General features: G+C 39.8%; 1 protein-coding gene across 1 annotated transcript in view; it reads right to left on the bottom strand.

Moving 5' to 3' along the window:
- LOC135477960 (uncharacterized) overlaps positions 1 to 18,469 on the bottom strand; it is a 38,139-nt gene that overhangs the window by 2,833 nt on the left and 16,837 nt on the right. The window contains exon 2 of the mRNA XM_064758197.1: positions 3,702 to 3,770. Coding sequence (XP_064614267.1) covers positions 3,702 to 3,770 — 69 coding nt within the window. The remainder of the gene's footprint in view (positions 1 to 3,701; positions 3,771 to 18,469) is intronic.

Genomic DNA, 18,469 nt, shown 5'->3' with positions numbered 1-18,469 from the left:
CTTATAACGTGACAAAGTTGTCAAAGACTTTTCCAATCTACAAATAGCTATACCTTATGACGTAATTGTGTGTTAAGCCGCGTTCATACGATGCGATTTGTCGTCATGACTTAACGAAATCCACAAGTGAAATGGAAATAGGAGTCGAAGCCGCGTTCAGACTATCCGATATGTCAAATACTACAATCGTATCAAATATCGCATGTCCTATTTTTATTCCACTAGTCGCATTCGGCTGGTCAACTCGAGAATTTCGCGGCATAAAGTTATCATCCATCAGTCAGTTGCATGATCCCTCAATCAAAACCACCGTCCCCTCGCCATGAGGTCGCAGGCTCGAATCTACCTGTTGGCTCAACAGCGACTGTGGTCATTCTGTTATGTTCTAATCATATATGTTCAAATGTTGATGCTCAATTTACGTTTTATAGTTTTTATTTTTTCTGTTTGTTTCCATATCTTTATACAGTCGCATTATCCTTATATCTGTCATTCTGCCTCCTTGTTACAGCTCGATGCCAGAGCGGATGTATTTGTGGAGCTTGCTCATTGGAATATTATGTCCAAGACACCAGAAATGCTGTCATTATTTGTTTACAATACCCAAACACTGAACCAGCACTTGACATTCATATATTTTCATGCAAAATTTCACATACTCACACACATCTTCTATTGTTTACGTCATAACACATAGTCTACAATGACGAGCTCGAAGGCGTCATAGTGAAATCAGAGTTTGGTGACGCACACTGACGATGACTGAAGAGCGAAGAGACATACCGATAGGAATTTAATTCAACTTTCTTTCAAGGCATGCTTACGGTGTGAATATATCAATGCCGTGTGATCACATATAACAGGTAAACATTTTCAACAGGGGAGATTTGAGTTCGGGGAAAGGACCGCTAGCTGCCAGAAATGCTAAGCAACGTTACCATAACGTGGGCGTTTTCGTCAACATATGTAGAGGAAATAAACAAGACCATGGTGGGTGGAGATGGAGGGATGGGGTGAGAGGGTGAGGGGGGTGGGGGGTGTTGGGGGGGAGGAATTGAGCAGCTGGGCGTTTATGAACTTTAGAGGTTCCTGAAGGAAAGAGATGTCATTCGTGCCCATAGACCACGGCGGAACGGATGACCGATAAATCAATGTCAAGAAAAGTGGGTTAACATTTCTGACAAGTCACATGATGCTTTAAGGGTGTTTTACCTTCAACGAGAAACTAAAATCTCCCCTACCATGCTGTTTTGTAACTTTTAATAAACATTGATTCTATGGTTGGAATAAAATAAGACAAATCATTGGTTTCTTATCTCTTTCGGCACAACTCTGCTTGGGTACGAACCACTCTAAACCATCTTGAGGCGGCCTGACTGACTGTGTTCCCGGTCCGCCGTAGAACGATATGACGTTCCTTACTTTTGCACTTTCCAAATATTCTTATATGCGCCTATTATGCCAGGTGTCAACTTCCATTACAAGCCGCGTTCCGGAAATAACAATACCCAACGTATAATCCCAACGGCCAGTTCATCTGGTTAACAGTTGGCCGCGTATTAATGTCTAAGTTTTATGCCCTTTATGTATATTTAGTTATTCATCCATTTGATTGTTCTTTCACGCCCTTGAAGCAGGAATTTGTTGACGACAGTCAGCTTTAAGGGTAAAGGAAACCGGAGTTCGTGGTGTAGATCGAAGACCATTAGCAAGATACTGACGCACTGTTTCTCTGTTTGACTTAAAACATTGTACGCCATATTTGTAGACATCAATAAACGTAAAAACGAGGCCCTAAGAACAAAAATAGAGGGAGATACATAGAGCTCTTACATACCAGTTCTTTGGTACATATACCAATGCAAATTACATAACCTTTAGAAGACTGTCACCCAACATTGCAAATTCAAAGCATTTATTTTCCTGAACAATACGTTTCCACTACGTTATTGTCATATCTGTTCAAAATCAAGGACATAAAGACAAGGTCGCGTGTTTGCAAGGCATGATCGCTCGCTGTATATTTTGTACGGTCCGTCGGTCGGAAGATTCTGGAATTCCTGGAGTTGGCTAATCTCCGATTTTCCGTCCCTAGCGAGAACGATTTTCATCAAATCCTCTCGAAAGTGTTTCCCTGTGCTCCTTTACTGACCCAATTCCTCTTCGGGAGTCATGGTGACACGTGCTTGTGTAGCCACGTAATCCCGTAACGTGACAGAATGATGTAATGCTTCGGGACCAGTTGCCTAGCTACCTCGTGGTTGCTGATGTGTCTGTCAAGGTCATTGATTGGTCAACAACGTTGTCCCTCTGCGATTCAATCTCGTCTTACAGCGGAGATGGGGCATTGATACGAGATATCAGTATATTGGCTAACCCACCGGCTGTCTGGGTGACTGGCGTGAAGGCGTTTTTCAGGCTAGGGCCGTAGACTGATCGACCATAGCCGAGCTGTATGACTTGTTTGACAGATTGACCGTTTGTTTGGATGCCTTACTGAATGATTTATTGCCTGCATCCTTGACTAACTTAATGACCGACTGGGTTGACTTACTGAGTGTGTAGTTGAGAACCACTGGATTTACACTTGCCCTTGTCAAGATCTTGGTGGTTTCATTGTCTATATAATAGATTCTGCTGGGGACTAGAAGCCCCATTGGGCGACCCTGTGATAGTTGGCTTATGCGCCCAGCATAAGAGGAGTAAACCATGTACTGGTGTGATGTCTTCGGTATGGCGTTCCAGTGAGGCAACACAATAAATACGTGGGCACTGGATCCGGCCTGTTACAAGGAGATATCTTGTATACGCTTATCCGAAATAATGTTGAAACAACAGGGCAGGAATGTGCAGAATTCACATCTTCTCAATTTCGAGATTTCTGATGAACCGGCTGACTCAGAAATCGACTGATTGACCAATTGGGAGCTGCTGCTGTTAGCTGCTACGGGTGTTTTTTTTTTTTAATTTTTTATAATATCGCCATTCCCGACGAACCAGTTCACTCAGTGACTGGGAAAGAATTGAAGGAGTTGACTGGTTTATGTGAAGACTAATTTTTTTTTACTCATGAAGTTTGGTACTGAAATTATGAATCAATCCATCAATAAATAAATGAACGCAAGAATGTATAATTTGAAAGAACGACACAGAAAATAGAGACCTAATTACAAAAAGGCACAAAAAAATTAGGAACTTACCAATCTACGTGACCATTAGGTGCACACCAAAAGACATACAAAAATAGGCACTTACACAACGACACTTACCCAAAGGCACTTACACTACACAACGGTACTTACACAACGGCATAAACTTTAGGCACACTCCGAAAAACACACAACACTTACATAACGACACACAATACCCATATATATTCAAATTCATCTCCAAAACTTAAGCACTTACGTCGCTGTGAGTTCAAGTCCAGCTCATGCTGGCTTCCTCTCCGGCCGTAAGTGGGAAGGTCTTTCAGCAACCTGCGGATAGTCGTGGGTTTCCCCCGGGCTGTGCCCGGTTTCCACCCACCATAATGCTGGCCACCGTCGTATAAGTGAAATATCCTTGAGTACGGCGTAAAACACCAATCAATAAATAAATAAGCACTTACGATATGATTTAAAGTGAACCAGACAGTATACATACTGACAACAAGTGAGCTTTGCACCAAACAGCAAAAAGCATGAAAATAATGGCCTAACCTCATCGTCTGGCACGGCTGCAGCATGCGGTTCAACATCATTGTCGTCGATTTTAAGTAGTAGTTTATCCTAAAATTAAAAAAAGAGAGAGAAATTAATACTATAGCCAGAGGGGTACTCTGTCTAGATACACCCTAGGAAATTCAATCTCACGTATTGATTTTCATCTAACAATAGTGATGAATAACAAATCACGGGATACAAATCCTAACAAATCTTTAGCTTTATACGATATTTTCCACAGACTGAGAGTATTATTTAAACAGAACAAGAACAATTGATTTGTTATTCCTTAGAGACAAAGTGAAACGTCATACATCTGCAATGACAGAAATTTATTGTTATTTGATATTCCGCAGGCACATCGATTGTTGTCTACGCCATAACATATATACTGACGTCGAGCACGAAGACGTCACGCTGAAGTCAGAGTTTGGTGAAGCACACTGATAACGACTGACGATTAAGGTGTCCACTATTTTAAAGAAAAAATTAAAGCAAATCGCTTTTTTCCACAAAGATGAGAATTATTTCCAAGAAATAACACTTGTAAGTATATAAGCGTATGACTGAGTGGAGTAATACCTTGGGGACTGTGCGTCTGACATGAACAATCACTGAATTATGACCACTAGACAATCTTAATTGATGCAACTTTTCATTGAATGATTGACTTTTCCTAAGAAATGAACTTCGAGAATAATGATTTATTAATTTCTATCATAGAGTATTTCAGACAAAACTCATAAGAATTTTAAGGTGCCACATTTATGGTTCGAGGATACCTGAGAGAACAGCTGAACCACCGTCATTTGACATATACTTAAAAAAAAAACACCTTCAGATCTGTAAGCAACGCTCAATCGGCTATACCTAGATACGAACCAATGGCGTCTTTTTGGTCAGTGGTCGATCGACCGCGGTGTGAACAACGGTTAAAACAGCTCGATCCGGGATTTTCGGCTTGGCGTTTTATCCGAGTATTCAAAAACTCGACAGTGCAGTAGTTACATCGATCCTTGGAACCTACTTCCGTTCTATGGAGTTGACTGATCACTTTGGAGAGTCTAAAGGAGTTATCCCATTTCTGATAACGGATAAATGTGATGTAATGACCGATAAAACCATTATAACTAGAGGATATTTTGCTGCTCCCCAAAAAGAAGCTAAACAAAAGGAAATATCGTTTTTCTGCTGGCTCTCGAGAAACGAGATCTTTTGAGTACAGAGCGCAAGGTCTATAGCACAAAGAAAAAAGATAGATTATTAAAGTTTAGCGCCATATAAACAGTTTTCTAAATGTGATGTGGCTAGTTTTTACCACAGAATAATATATATAGCCGAAAAAGGGTACATCATGGAGGAGAAATGTGATACAAGTCCGGTTTAGCAAAACGTACGCTTTATGTGTATGCGTTAGGGTTACACAGCCTTGGGGTATACAACGACCGTTATTCAAGGCTAGTTAATCCTTCTATGGGACGGCTAACACTACCCACACGGGAACCGTCCAAAGGCCGTGATGTAAGCCAAAAAAAGGGAAGAAACATTCCACTCAGATCAATCAATATAGATCGGCCGGTTTCAGCGCCCAAGGCTATTTTGGAAATTCATTCGACATTTTTTTCTAAATGCCAAGGGAAATTAACAAAACAATGAACGTTGAATAATAAAAATTACTGTTGCCAATGCTGTCAGAGAAATCCGGACGAAGAGTCAGCCATTCAATCCACTTTATTAAAACCACAGACAATACGACGGTTGCCTAAAGAAAGTCCCGGTGGTCTCGTTTATAACCTCCTTTTTTCCCAATTCCATAATTTAGAGACTGCCGTCTGACTTCCATCGAGGAAGTCATCAAGTGCGAGTCAGTTGCTCGTGTGTACTGTAGTTCGTACTTAAATGCGTTTAAGTTCACCAACAAAGAGAGCGCTATGCTGTATGGAGTCGCCATTCCACATGGGCGTTGTATACCTTTCCTTTACCACATTCCAAAATATAATTAGCGGACTGTGTTTTGTATGTGTATCATTAAAACGTATAGTAACCCGAGTGTTACCATGGTACCGGACGGTTTAGCGGGTTAAATAATGTCTCGAGCCCGTGCAATGACATTTCACGCACACGAATGTTGCAAAATGGCTGAAAAGATGCAAAATGCTTGCAGATAGCGGTCCTTCCTAGTTATAATGGTGGGTGGCACCACGTAATAAGGGTAGGCTGATGCCATGATTTTGTACGAGCGGTATACTTTTGCATTGGCTAATTATCCATCAACATAGTCCTAGGGCTCTCAGTTTGCAGTATAACTCATGTTGTTGTTGCACTGGCAGAGGGATTCATTTGTGCTTCATATGTCAGCATGGACCTTGATGTGTAAATCAGTTACAACTGGTACTGCACTTCACCTAGGAACGTCTACACAACAATGATGACGTATTACTTCATCGAGCCATATATCAGTGGATAATCTAAAATCTAAATCTAAATCTAAACTTTGTTCGGTCGTGGAAGACGAGATTTTAAAAACGAGTTTACTGCTCGTTATTATTCATCGCTATTCCACAAAAGCAGTAACATTTAAGTTGATTGTAACTACTGTACCAGGTTTTTCATTTTTTTTTATAGTAAACTTAACCTACCGTGAAACTGGTTTTACTGGGACCGTCTCATTCGTATCGATATGCAACAACACAGGTCTTAATGTCAGAACTTTCAATATATTCTACCGTTTTACAAACCAATGAGTCACCTATGCCTTATTAAGCCTATGGTGAACCCGTGCGTATTATGTGCTGTTATATATTTAAATATTTAAATAAACAGTTTTAGATAAAATCTCAAGGGGCCAGATTTCGCCGGCTATGTGTGACCATTTGTCATGTAACACTGTCGTTGCTTCTTTGGTTTTAGTGTCAGTGCTGTGCGTCTTTTATATTATTACTCGCCAGCACGTAAAATTTACAGGTTAGGATTTACGGCTAGAAAATTGTTAGAGAAATAATCTCGGACAGCCATTTGCAATTTATCGCATTGCCGTCGTTGCTGTTGTGATTCTATCTGTGCTGTATGTCTTTTATATCGTACATGCACCCGGCTGGATTTGTTTGTACGAAACCTCTTAGTGCTACCAACGACGTAATGATTGCCAGGGTAGTTGCATAGATAAGTGCAAGTAACGCTATATAAGAGAGTTTCGTACAAGGGGTCACATTCACTGAAGATGTTAGTGAGAAGCGGGTACAACGTCTTGTATATATCGTGAAACCGACAACGGACATTAATAAAGCAACCTTCATAAATCAGAACTAACTATGAATTAAAGAACCGATTACATGAATCAGAACTGTGAATCACACTGAGCTGTTCATTGCTTACATAGGTGGGTAAAAACCATTGTTAACGTTTCATTCATAAAGCAAAGTAGCGAGCTCAGTGATTACACGTGGTGTTTGACGTGTTAAAGCGTCGTTCTACAGAGAATCACGTAAGTTCCTGTTGGTACCAAACATGTAGCGTCAGATTGCGTTAAAAATCTTGAAACATTTTCCTAAATCATCTAGACTCGTAAGTGCATGAAATGGATTAGTTGTTAAAAAATTCATACAAAAAAAATGTCACAAGGTGATAATTCTGTAGTATCCGGATTATATGTAAGCATTACCTTTTCAGCTCTCGAACGATATACTCTGATGAACTACACAAAGACGTCCAAGCAGCAGTGGAACTATACCGTTTTTCTGTAACACTGTTCCAGTGCTTGTGTGCTACTTACGTGCTTTATTAGCACAAAATACACCCGAAAGTGTGATGTACTAAAGGGGGAAAAAACAAAAAAAAAAACAAAAAAAACAAGAAAAAAAAACAAAAAAAACCACAAACCTTCGGATGGCTTTGTTAAAATTGAGAATGAGATTTATGAGTTGCCCATTCTGTTCATTATCTCACGCTGTTTGTATATGAATTGTGCGTTTATACAGGCTTAATGATTGCTGATTTGCGTGTTTTTGTTTATTGATGTAGGGGAGGCTGTTCTGTAGTGTGTGACACATGACTATTTTGTCTAAGCCATTTCTAGGAGGTTCCTATATTTTGTGATTGCATAACGTCATTTGGTACAGCAAACCCTCGTCTAATTTGAGTTTCTTTCTCATCAGATAACGAGGGGCTGTTATAATTAACTTAACGACGAAGTCTCATTCAATAGTTCTTTTCTGAGACTCGTCTCTGCAGTAAAGACAGGCTTTATACCATCACGCTTTGATGATAAAATCCCGGCTAAGAAAAGACAATCTGTTGTTGACAGTTGCGAGGCCCAGGGATCGGGTGTGTACGTTAATGGGGCTCGGCCATGCCTGGCTAGGGCGGGACCAGACAAGCTCTCATCCAGTGGCTTTTGTTCACCAAACGTAACGCAATCGACGTTTTAATCGACCCGGACAGAGTTCTCGTCTGCTTGTGTGTGTGTTTGTGTATTTTTTTCACCGCGTCTACCGGACTACTGCGATCAATTTGGATGAAACGCCGAGACAATCGCGTAACCGGAAGGAAAGGTTTAAAAACACAGCAATGGTCACGTCACGAGGAGGTAAGAAAAGACGGTCAAATGACAGCGTCTGGTATTCCAAGAAAGCACCCCGTGATTCCGAATGGGACACAGTAATCAGAGAGAAAGATAGAGTAATTTCTATTGACGTCCTTCTCGACCCAGGGCAAATAAACAGTGGACTGAGACACGTCCTGGGCTCTTCTGCTTCATCGAGCGCGGGTAATAAATAGAACTATAATCATTTCTCTCCGGTTACCATTGTTATAACGCTGTGGAATTATAGAGCAACGTCAATATCTGTTCCAAAGAAGACAAATTGACTGCCACTCGGTGCTATATAAGGACAACGCTGTATGTATATTGTTATGATCGTGGGACGGTTTTAGCCGTGCTCCGGAAGAAAACAAAACATAACAAAAACAGTTTCTGAACTAAAGTGAATATGGATTAATAATTAGTGGGTTTTTTTCTTTTTTTTTCTTTTTGGTTCGTGCAATATGAAACTCTTTTGATATCGAACGTCATAAAGTCTGGTAAACAAGGAGTTCTGTGGTTAGAAGCGTCACCAAGCAAGTTCATGCCAGTCACCGCATTATGGCTCCCAAAGGATCATGAGCGTCCACCACGCATTCGCGTGGGATATGGATTCAATGCTGGATTGAGTCCTCTAATATTTTAAAACTGACATTTAATTTCTTTGCCTTATAAAGTACAAAGGGATAAGCCAAATATTGGTGGATCCGGTGTCAGTGTGGTAGGGCTGGGTGCGGTGTCATGTCTGGGGTCATCGTCATGGCTTTTTAATGAGGCTATATCAATGAAAATACAACTGGAACCGGACTGCCACAAGAAAACATATAACCGAAATAATGTTGAAGTCTGTGCTGACTCTCAATCAAAAAATAAATTTATTTATTTATTTGTTTGGTGTTTTTGGTAAAAAAAAATGACAATAAAATGACTAATTTTCTACTCAGGTTATGTATGTGTGTACATCTATGTGTGTCATGGTGCTTCTAACTGGAGTCACGATATCACCGACATGGTGCTTCTAACTGGAGTCACGATATCACAGATATGGCGCTTCTAACTGGAGTCACGATATCACCGACATGGTGCTTCTAACTGGAGTCATGATATCACCGACATACATGGTGCTTCTCACTGGAGTCACGATAACACCGACATAAATGGTGCTTCTAACTGGAGTCACCATATCACCGACATACATGGTGCTTCTAACTGGAGTCATAATATTACCGATATGGTGCTTCTAACTGGAGTCATGATATCACTGATATGCTGCTCTAACTGGAGTCATGATATCACCGACATAAATGGTGTTACTAATGGTAGTCATGATATCACCGACTGGGTGCTTCTAATAGGAGTCATGATATCACCGACAAGGTGTTTCTAGTATGAGTCATGATATCACCGATAAGGTGCTTCTAATAGGTAATATCACTCGAATAATACTGAAATCGAAATTAAACTTCAACTTACCTCAAATCTTCAGTTGAATCAATAGGAAAAAGTAGGGAAAACTTTTCTTTCTTATTTAATCACAACAAAAAAAACTGCAACAGTTTACATGTTTTAATGCATAATAATTAGTGTCCACTGTTTATCAACATCCAAATCTGCGCGAAAAGACTGCAGTATTTCAAACCTGCAAGATAAATACGTAAGGATTAACATTAAACTGACAGGTTGATAAATGAATCTTGTCACAGAACTGAGCGTTTCTCCATATTCATCCGTTATAACTGAGCTTTGCGCCCTATATTGGTGCCACACCGCCAACCGAACTTCGCTCATAAGTGGATTAACTATAGGCGTGACGCATACGGTGCAGACGTCATCTTGACAATGTTAGCGTAAGTTTTAATCAATACTGATTTTAAACTGTAAAAAAAAAACACAGGACGGATTTTATATAAACAGCTTTGTACATCCATGCATATATGTTTGATTAATTTCGCTATAAATGCTTTGACAACTAAATGTTGAAATTCCCAGTCTGACTTCCAGTGCCATCCATCAGCTAACGATAATAATGCTATTGATTATGGTGTGTGTCCCATATGTTTTAGCCCTTTTGGCTGCTTTTTAACTGGGCTGTCCAGGCACGAAATCATATAGTACCCCACATAGAGTGAAAAAAGTATACCTTTTTTAAATTTTTTATGTTGCTTAACCGAGATGTCACAGTAAACAAAACCGTGCACACTGGTAAAATCGAAAGCGCCGCCATGTTCTCAGTTTGAACCAACCAGACACGACTTGCTTGTGTAATACAAGAACGCACCTGTTTCCGCTGACGTCCCATGGAGACTCTTTTAGTCCAGTGAGCGCAGGGTACGACTGATTCGAAATCGTTTTTCCGGATTCTCCAACATGGCGTATCCCTTGACCAAGTAAGAATTCCAGAACAACTGATATACAGAGTTACCAAGAACATGGAAACCACATAGCTATGGTTTCAAGTCCTCTGCAGAAATAACTAAGATTATTTTAATCTTGTCTTTTCTTTTAGAGCACCGGCTAGCTGCAATTACCAAGTCAAATCCAACCTTTTCTGCTCCAGCTACGGCTTAAAACCAGGAGGTTTTTCAGGTACCCCCACCCGGGCACACTCCACCCGTAAACCTATCAATCATTGTATAAGTGAAAACTTCTTGAGTACAGCATTAATCACCAGTCAGATATATAAATAAATATCTAAACATGTAGGGATGGTGGGCAAATGGGTCAGAGTATAAGTCACGGCTTATTGTGGTCCCAAAGATTACAAAATAAAGACTATATAAAAAAATGTAGGTCTTTTAAAATGCTTAAATCCCTCTGTGACCCCCATTTTGTCTTAAATCTGGGTAAGAGCTAAAAGAGGGTTTGTGAGTGTTGAGTTGGGTAGGGTGGGGGTGTTGTGAGTCAGCCAGCGTGGGAAGAGAAGATGTATGTATCACGCTATGAAGGTATTAGTATACACGCACATCCGATATTCACCGGATACGTGTGGAATTGAACCCACTGAGATTCATCACAGACAGATGGGGGCTTCTGAGGTCAGTCGAGACACTCATAATTAAACTTTGAAAGTAACCCAAAGTATAGAGCTATAGAAATCAATTAGGCATCTTGCCATCTTCAGATCCCGAGATCATTAACAATTCATTCTCAGCGTTGGTCAATTCAAGGAACGATTTACTTGCATTGTTGGCTACATCAGAGTAATCGCCACCACAGTAATCAACGACTGCACTTAATTAGGTGCAGCCGAGTCCGTCTCGGAAATGGGACAAAAGCCATAACCTGACGGGCCTCAGCGTTCACCAGACGCCCTTCAGGTGTTTGCAAAGCTTCCGATGAAATATTTGTCAAACGTGAGTTATGGAGTGATAGCAGCTTATACACGAAAAAAGCCAGTCATTTTAGAGTAGATGGAACTCGCTAACTTCGTCTCATTACATAAAAATACAGTTTGTCGTGAATAGATTCTTAACGAGCTGAGCCACGAATTACTTTTCATACGTTAAAAGGAAAGGAATATTTGGCAATCTTAATTCTCTGTCAAAGGCATCCTAGTGTTTACTTTAAGGCATCCCAGTGTTTACTTTAAGGCATCTTAGTGTTTTCTTTAAGGCATCCTCGTGTTTTCTTTAAGGCATCCTAGTCTTTACTTTAAGGTATCCCAGTGTTTTCTGTAAGGTAGCCTAGTGTTTACTTTAAGGCATCCTGGTGTTTTCTTTAAGGCAGCCTAGTGTTTTACTTTAAGGCATCCTAGTGTTTTCTTTAAGGCATCCTAGTGTTTACTTTAAGGCATCCTAATGTTTTCTTTAAGGTAACCTAGTGTTTACTTTAAGGCATCCTAGTGTTTACTTTAAGGCTGCCTGGTGTTTTCTTTAAGGCATCCTAGTGTTTACTTTAAGGCATCCTAGTGTTTTCTTTAAGGCAGCCTAGTGTTTTCTTTAAGACATCCTAGTGTTTTCTTTAAGGCATCCTAGTGTTTTATTTAAGGCAGCCTAGTGTTTTCTTTAAGGCATCCTGGTGTTTTCTTTATGGCAGCCTAGTGTTTTCTTTATGGCAGCCTAGTGTTTATTTAAGGCAGCCTAGTGTTTTCTTTAAGGCATCCTTGTGTTTTCTGTAAGACATCCTTGTGTTTTCTGTAAGGCATCCTTGTGTTTTCTGTAAGGCATCCTAGTGTTTTCTTTAAGGCAGCCTAGTGTTTCCTTTTAAGGCATCCTAGTGCTTACTTTAAGGCATCCTAGTGTTTTCTGTAAGGCAACCTAGTGTTTTCTTTAAGGCATCCTAGTGTTTTCTGTAAGGCAGCCTAGTGTCCCAGCAACCTGCGGACGGTCGTGGGTATCCGCCCGGGCTTTGTCCGCTCTCCTCCCACAATAATATAAATGTCGTATAAATGAAATATTCTTGAGTACGGCGTAAAACACCAATCAAATAAATAAATAAATAAAAGTTTTATTTCTATCGTCCGTTAATCAAACAAATAGTAATATCACAAGTTTATTTACCCTATGAATCAAAGAAATCCAGCAACAAGCGTTACCGCCCTTTACTCTGACAATGAATCAAAGAACAGTGAGAAGAAATATAACAAACACTATCTGCAGTCATAGGAATGAACTAGATAACAAGTAATACATACGTTATACATCTATACACTGACAGTGAAAATGGTAACTCCATAGATATCGATATCAGGAACACTAATGTGCAATAGCTTCAAAGACAAGTGATACCATAGGCACGCCTTTACTCATGAGGAGAAGAGGGTATCTGAATTGCTATCACGCGCACTTGTTTGTTTTCACAAAGGAAAAAGAACAACTCTGATAGATGATTTTATATACAACCTATGTCTACAATGACCGCAGGTTTGCCAGCAACCTGCGGATGGTCGTGAGCTTCCCCAGGGCTCTGAACGGTTTCCTCCCAATAAGTGAAATACTCTTGAGTATGAGGTAAAACACCAATCAAACAATAAACAATGACTTTACACATCTATTCATCTGCCCTGCTCAAGAATAAGTTAAGTTTTCACGACCTCCCTTCACAAAGTGCTTGACACATCCTCCTGACTTAATACCGCAGCCAATCCAGCGAGGTGTTAGAGTGATTTTAGTGGTAAGTGGATGAACGACTGCAGAGAGGGTGACCCTTTGTGCGACTAAGCCATCCAGGGCCATTCTCTACCCTGATCGCATAGTCCATGCAGATGGCTAATTCGCGAGGTGAATCAGATGCCATGCACAGAACAAATCATACGCGGGACAAACGGAAGCACATGTGGTGTAAGTCCGTTGTATAACGTTGAAGACTTTGGTGACAGCACAGGATTCAACTTAGTTTTCACTTGTCATGTGTATTTTTCAAACTTTTCTAAGGTATTTTCGAGAACAGGTAATGTGTCAGACAATACATAGATTAACTTAAAATGCGCGAATTGTCGATCTGTGTCAGACTGCCATTTGTTTGTTTGTTTTAACATAGATACAGAGTAGCCAAGAGGATCAACAGATCCGGGATCCAATCATAGCGCCAAATTTGTGTAGATGACAGGATGTCTTGTGCAAACCCTCTTCCGACCCAGTGTAAGAACAGGGTAATATCTAACTGTTGTCTTCGTGCTTTGGTATGGTGAGAACGTGCTGACCCTACTATCAACAAAAACAGCAATCTCCTTCTGACAAAATCCAAACCCAAACTCATCCATCCTTCCATCATTTTCTTTGAGCCCGAAAATTCTATTTTCAAGTCTCCAGTTTGTTCTTTGATTCCCCTGTCCAATTATCTACAGGCGATGCCATTTGAGGAAGATGGCAGGTTATTTTGACATAATATTCGGCTGTCGGAAATTTTCTGCGTCGACGGTTTGAATAACGCGACCCATAACAAAGCTTAAAATAAATCTTATACTCGGGTTTCCATCTCGTCGTGATTTGATTTGAGACCAGCTTGATTCCCGTGAAATCCACCAGATGGCGTGATACGTCCGCGCCAAGCCTTTATATTGCACTATATCAACAGCTCTGCTGTACAAACGCACATCAGTTCAAATGGCTCTACACCAAATTAGATTGGCTGAAAACTTTCACCCAATTCCCAAGGCCACATTCAGATGGGGTGTGGCATAGACATAAAGTTTCTGAAACCCAGGTACATCAACACTTAATATAATTGCGTGGGGAGATCACTGAGAGTTATGCATAAATCAAAATGGAATGTTGAAAAAATATTGAAACAACTTTTCACTTCAAAGTATGTAGAGCCTAAAGGCCTTCAGTTCAGACATACAGCATGATAGTATTCCCATGGCTCACCACATTCAAGTAAGAAACTGATGTGTATCTGGCAGTTACAAATGAGAATGTCAGCTCTCTCCATATATCTGTTTATCAGCGCGGATAAGGTGCACAGTTACACGTATATGCAATAGTCCAGACTCCCAATTAAGCAGACACACACACACAAACACACAAACACACACACACACACACACACACACACACACACACACACACACACACAACGCACATATATAGACAAACTGACCTCCTGAATATATTGTTGTTACACAATCAATAAACATATATAGACAACCTGACCTCCTGAATATATTGTTGTTACACAACCATCAAACATATATAGACAAACTTACCTCCTGAATATATTGTTGTTACACAACCAACAACATATATAGACAAACTGACCTCCTGAATATATTGTTGTTACACAACCATCAAACATATATTGACAAAATGATTTCCTAAATATATTGTTGTTACCGACCAACAACATATATAGACAAACTGACCTCCTGAATATATTGTTGTTACACAACCATCAAACATATACTGACAAAATGATTTCCTAAATATATTGTTGTTACACAACCAACAACATATACAGACAAACTGACCTCCTGAATATATTGTTGTTACACAACCATCAAACATATATTGACAAAATGACTTCCTAAATATATTGTTGTTACACAACCAACAAACATATATAGACAAACTGACCTCCTGAATATATTGTTGTTACACAACCAACAACATATATAGACAAACTGACCTCCTGAATATATTGTTGTTACACAACCAACAAACATATATAGACAAACTGACCTCCTGAATATATTGTTGTTACACAACCATCAAACATATATTGACATAATGACTTCCTAAATATATTGTTGTTACACAACCAACAACATATATAGACAAACTGACCTCCTGAATATATTGTTGTTACACAACCAACAAACATATATAGACAACCTGACCTCCTGAATATATTGTTGTTACACAACCATCAAACATATATTCACAAACTGACCTCCTGAATATATTGTTGTTACACAAACAATAAACATATATAGACAAACTGACCCCCTGAATATATTGTTGTTACACAACCAACAACATATATAGACAAACTGACCTCCTGAATATATTGTTGTTACACAACCAACAAACATATATTGACAAACTGACCTCCTGAATATATTGTTGTTACACAACCAACAAACATATATAGACAACCTGACCTCCTGAATATATTGTTGTTACACAATCATCAAACATATATTGACAAACTGACCTCCTGAATATATTTTTGTTACACAACCAACAAACATATATAGACAAACCGACCTCCTGAATATATTGTTGTTACACAACCAACAACATATATAGACAAACTGACCTCCTGAATATATTGTTGTTACACAACCAACAAACATATATTGACAAACTGACCTCCTGAATATATTGTTGTTACACAACCAACAAACATATATAGACAACCTGACCTCCTGAATATATTGTTGTTACACAACCATCAAACATATATTGACAAACTGACCTTCTGAATATATTGTTGTTACACAACCAACAAACATATATTGACAAACTGACCTCCTGAATATATTGTTGTTACACAACCAACAAACATATATAGACAAACTGACCTCCTGAATATATTGTTGTTACACAACCATCAAACATATATAGACAAACTGACCTCCTGAATATATTGTTGTTACACAACCAACAAACATATATAGACAAACTGACCTCCTGAATATATTGTTGTTACACAACCAACAAACATATATAGACAAACTGACCTCCTGAATATATTGTTGTTACACAACCAACAAACATATATAGACAAACTGATCTCCTGAATATATTGTTGTTACACAACCAACAAACATATATAGACAAACTGACCTCCTGAATATATTGTTGTTACACAACCAACAAACATATATAGACAAACTGATCTCCTGAATATATTGTTGGTACACAACCAACAAACATATATAAACAAACTGACCTCCTGAATATATTGTTGTTACACAACCAACAAACATATATAGATAACCTGGCTTATAACTTTAATGCAAATTACCCGTGCTCCATCACTATTCTAATCACCTTAATATAGCTGCAATATCGTCGAAGTAAGCCATGATCAATCATTCGTTATTCCTCTACGGCCTTACTTGCAGATGTGATGTTTATAGACAGATGCAAGTGCAACACCCTTAGCGTGATGTAAGATATATGTAACTTATGCAGCCCATTCAGTTGAACTTTCGCACAGTATAGCGGTACTACACGAGAAGGCCGTTAATAAATAAACAGCCGTTCCAGGGGATTTCACACACTCTCATCGCCTCAGTCTCGATCGGTCTGATGAACCTAAACCAGTGCTAACCTTAAGGCCTGGGGAAATACATTCCGTAGCACAGGGACCGTAAGTGACAGAAATTATTCCTACCAAATCGAGCTAAATATCTGCAATTCCCATCGGTCGTTTCCTGTTTATCAATAACGGCGAGCTTCTTAAATACCGCATTTACACAATCCGTCGCCCACGGTTCCTTCGCTGATGGCGAAGAGCAGCACTCGGCTGCGTTCCAACTGGTGCCACCAACTGGTACCGACACTTGACGCTTCAGATTGGGCGAGGTCCACTCCGTGACGGTTGCTGTCCAGAAAATCAGCTGTCATCCCCCAAGCCGGTTTCGATAAGACAGTCCCGAAAGGCTGTCAATGTACCAAGTTTTTCTCGATAAAATCGATTGCTCTTTTTAAGAAAATGGAAGGTCTACCTGATGATGGTAAACGTGGTGATGGTAAATTTCAAAATTTATAAAAGATGAATGAAAAACAAAATGGAGACCTACCTGCTGTCAAACAAATACTTAATCGCATCGCAACCATTTATTTTATCTTTTCAGGTAAAAATCATTCGCATATTGAATTATCTAACCATTTAACAGTAGCTAAACGCCATGAGCAGCATCACGTATCACGCACTGATCACCATCTAGGCCTATCCGGGTCTACGGAATTCCAGCTTTAAGCACTTGACCGACTCTTTATATAGGTTTTTTCTTATTTTCTTTACACAGATCTCCTTTGACACTGCCCAAAACATGAGATACTCCTGATTTATGGCGTTTTACAAGGCGGTCTGGATAGTATTAGTCTACTTTCGTCAGGTACCAGACTTTATATGTATTGGTATGTAGGCCCTAGCGGTACATGGCGTATATAGACAATACACATCTCTATTCAGGCGATTCACATTAGGGTTTAACTTAATATAAAAATGCCTGTAAACAACGCTTTGCCTCTTACTCGGTATCTACCGCTTCTGCATGGTTTCATACTATGTAGATCCATTACACTTGCACGGCTATTTGGACTCGATAAGGGAAGTACGGTAGCGTAACGAGACAAATCCCGGGCGACCAGTGGCCGCAGAGAGGCCGCCGGTGAACGGTGAAGCACCGCCAGTCGGCGCGCGATGACCCCTTGAGCTGCCATTAATCAGCTGGTAATCAGTTCTCTCAGTAGTTGTAGTGATCTCTTGCCCCCTACCCTGGGGACACTCTATCCGGCTGTCTGACCAGGCGAGCATCAGCAACACTCTGCTAGTTAGACCAGTTTTGACTCTGTTACACGTATCACCAATTCTTGCTATATACACGGTAGCTTTATTAGATGATAAATTCAACCGGTATCGATTTTGATCTCAGGTTTAGACATATTGGTGTTAATGACGCACAGGTGTATATGGGTGCAGCTGTAACATAAGTGAAAATCTAGGCATATTTAATGCGCACAGAACACATACATAGGGGTCTCCATGTCGACATCATGAAATGTTACCGTGT

This window comes from Liolophura sinensis, chromosome 11 (assembly GCF_032854445.1).
Source record: "Liolophura sinensis isolate JHLJ2023 chromosome 11, CUHK_Ljap_v2, whole genome shotgun sequence".
Taxonomy (NCBI): Eukaryota; Metazoa; Mollusca; class Polyplacophora; order Chitonida; family Chitonidae; genus Liolophura; species Liolophura sinensis.
This window is presented reverse-complemented; position numbering and strand designations above follow the sequence as displayed.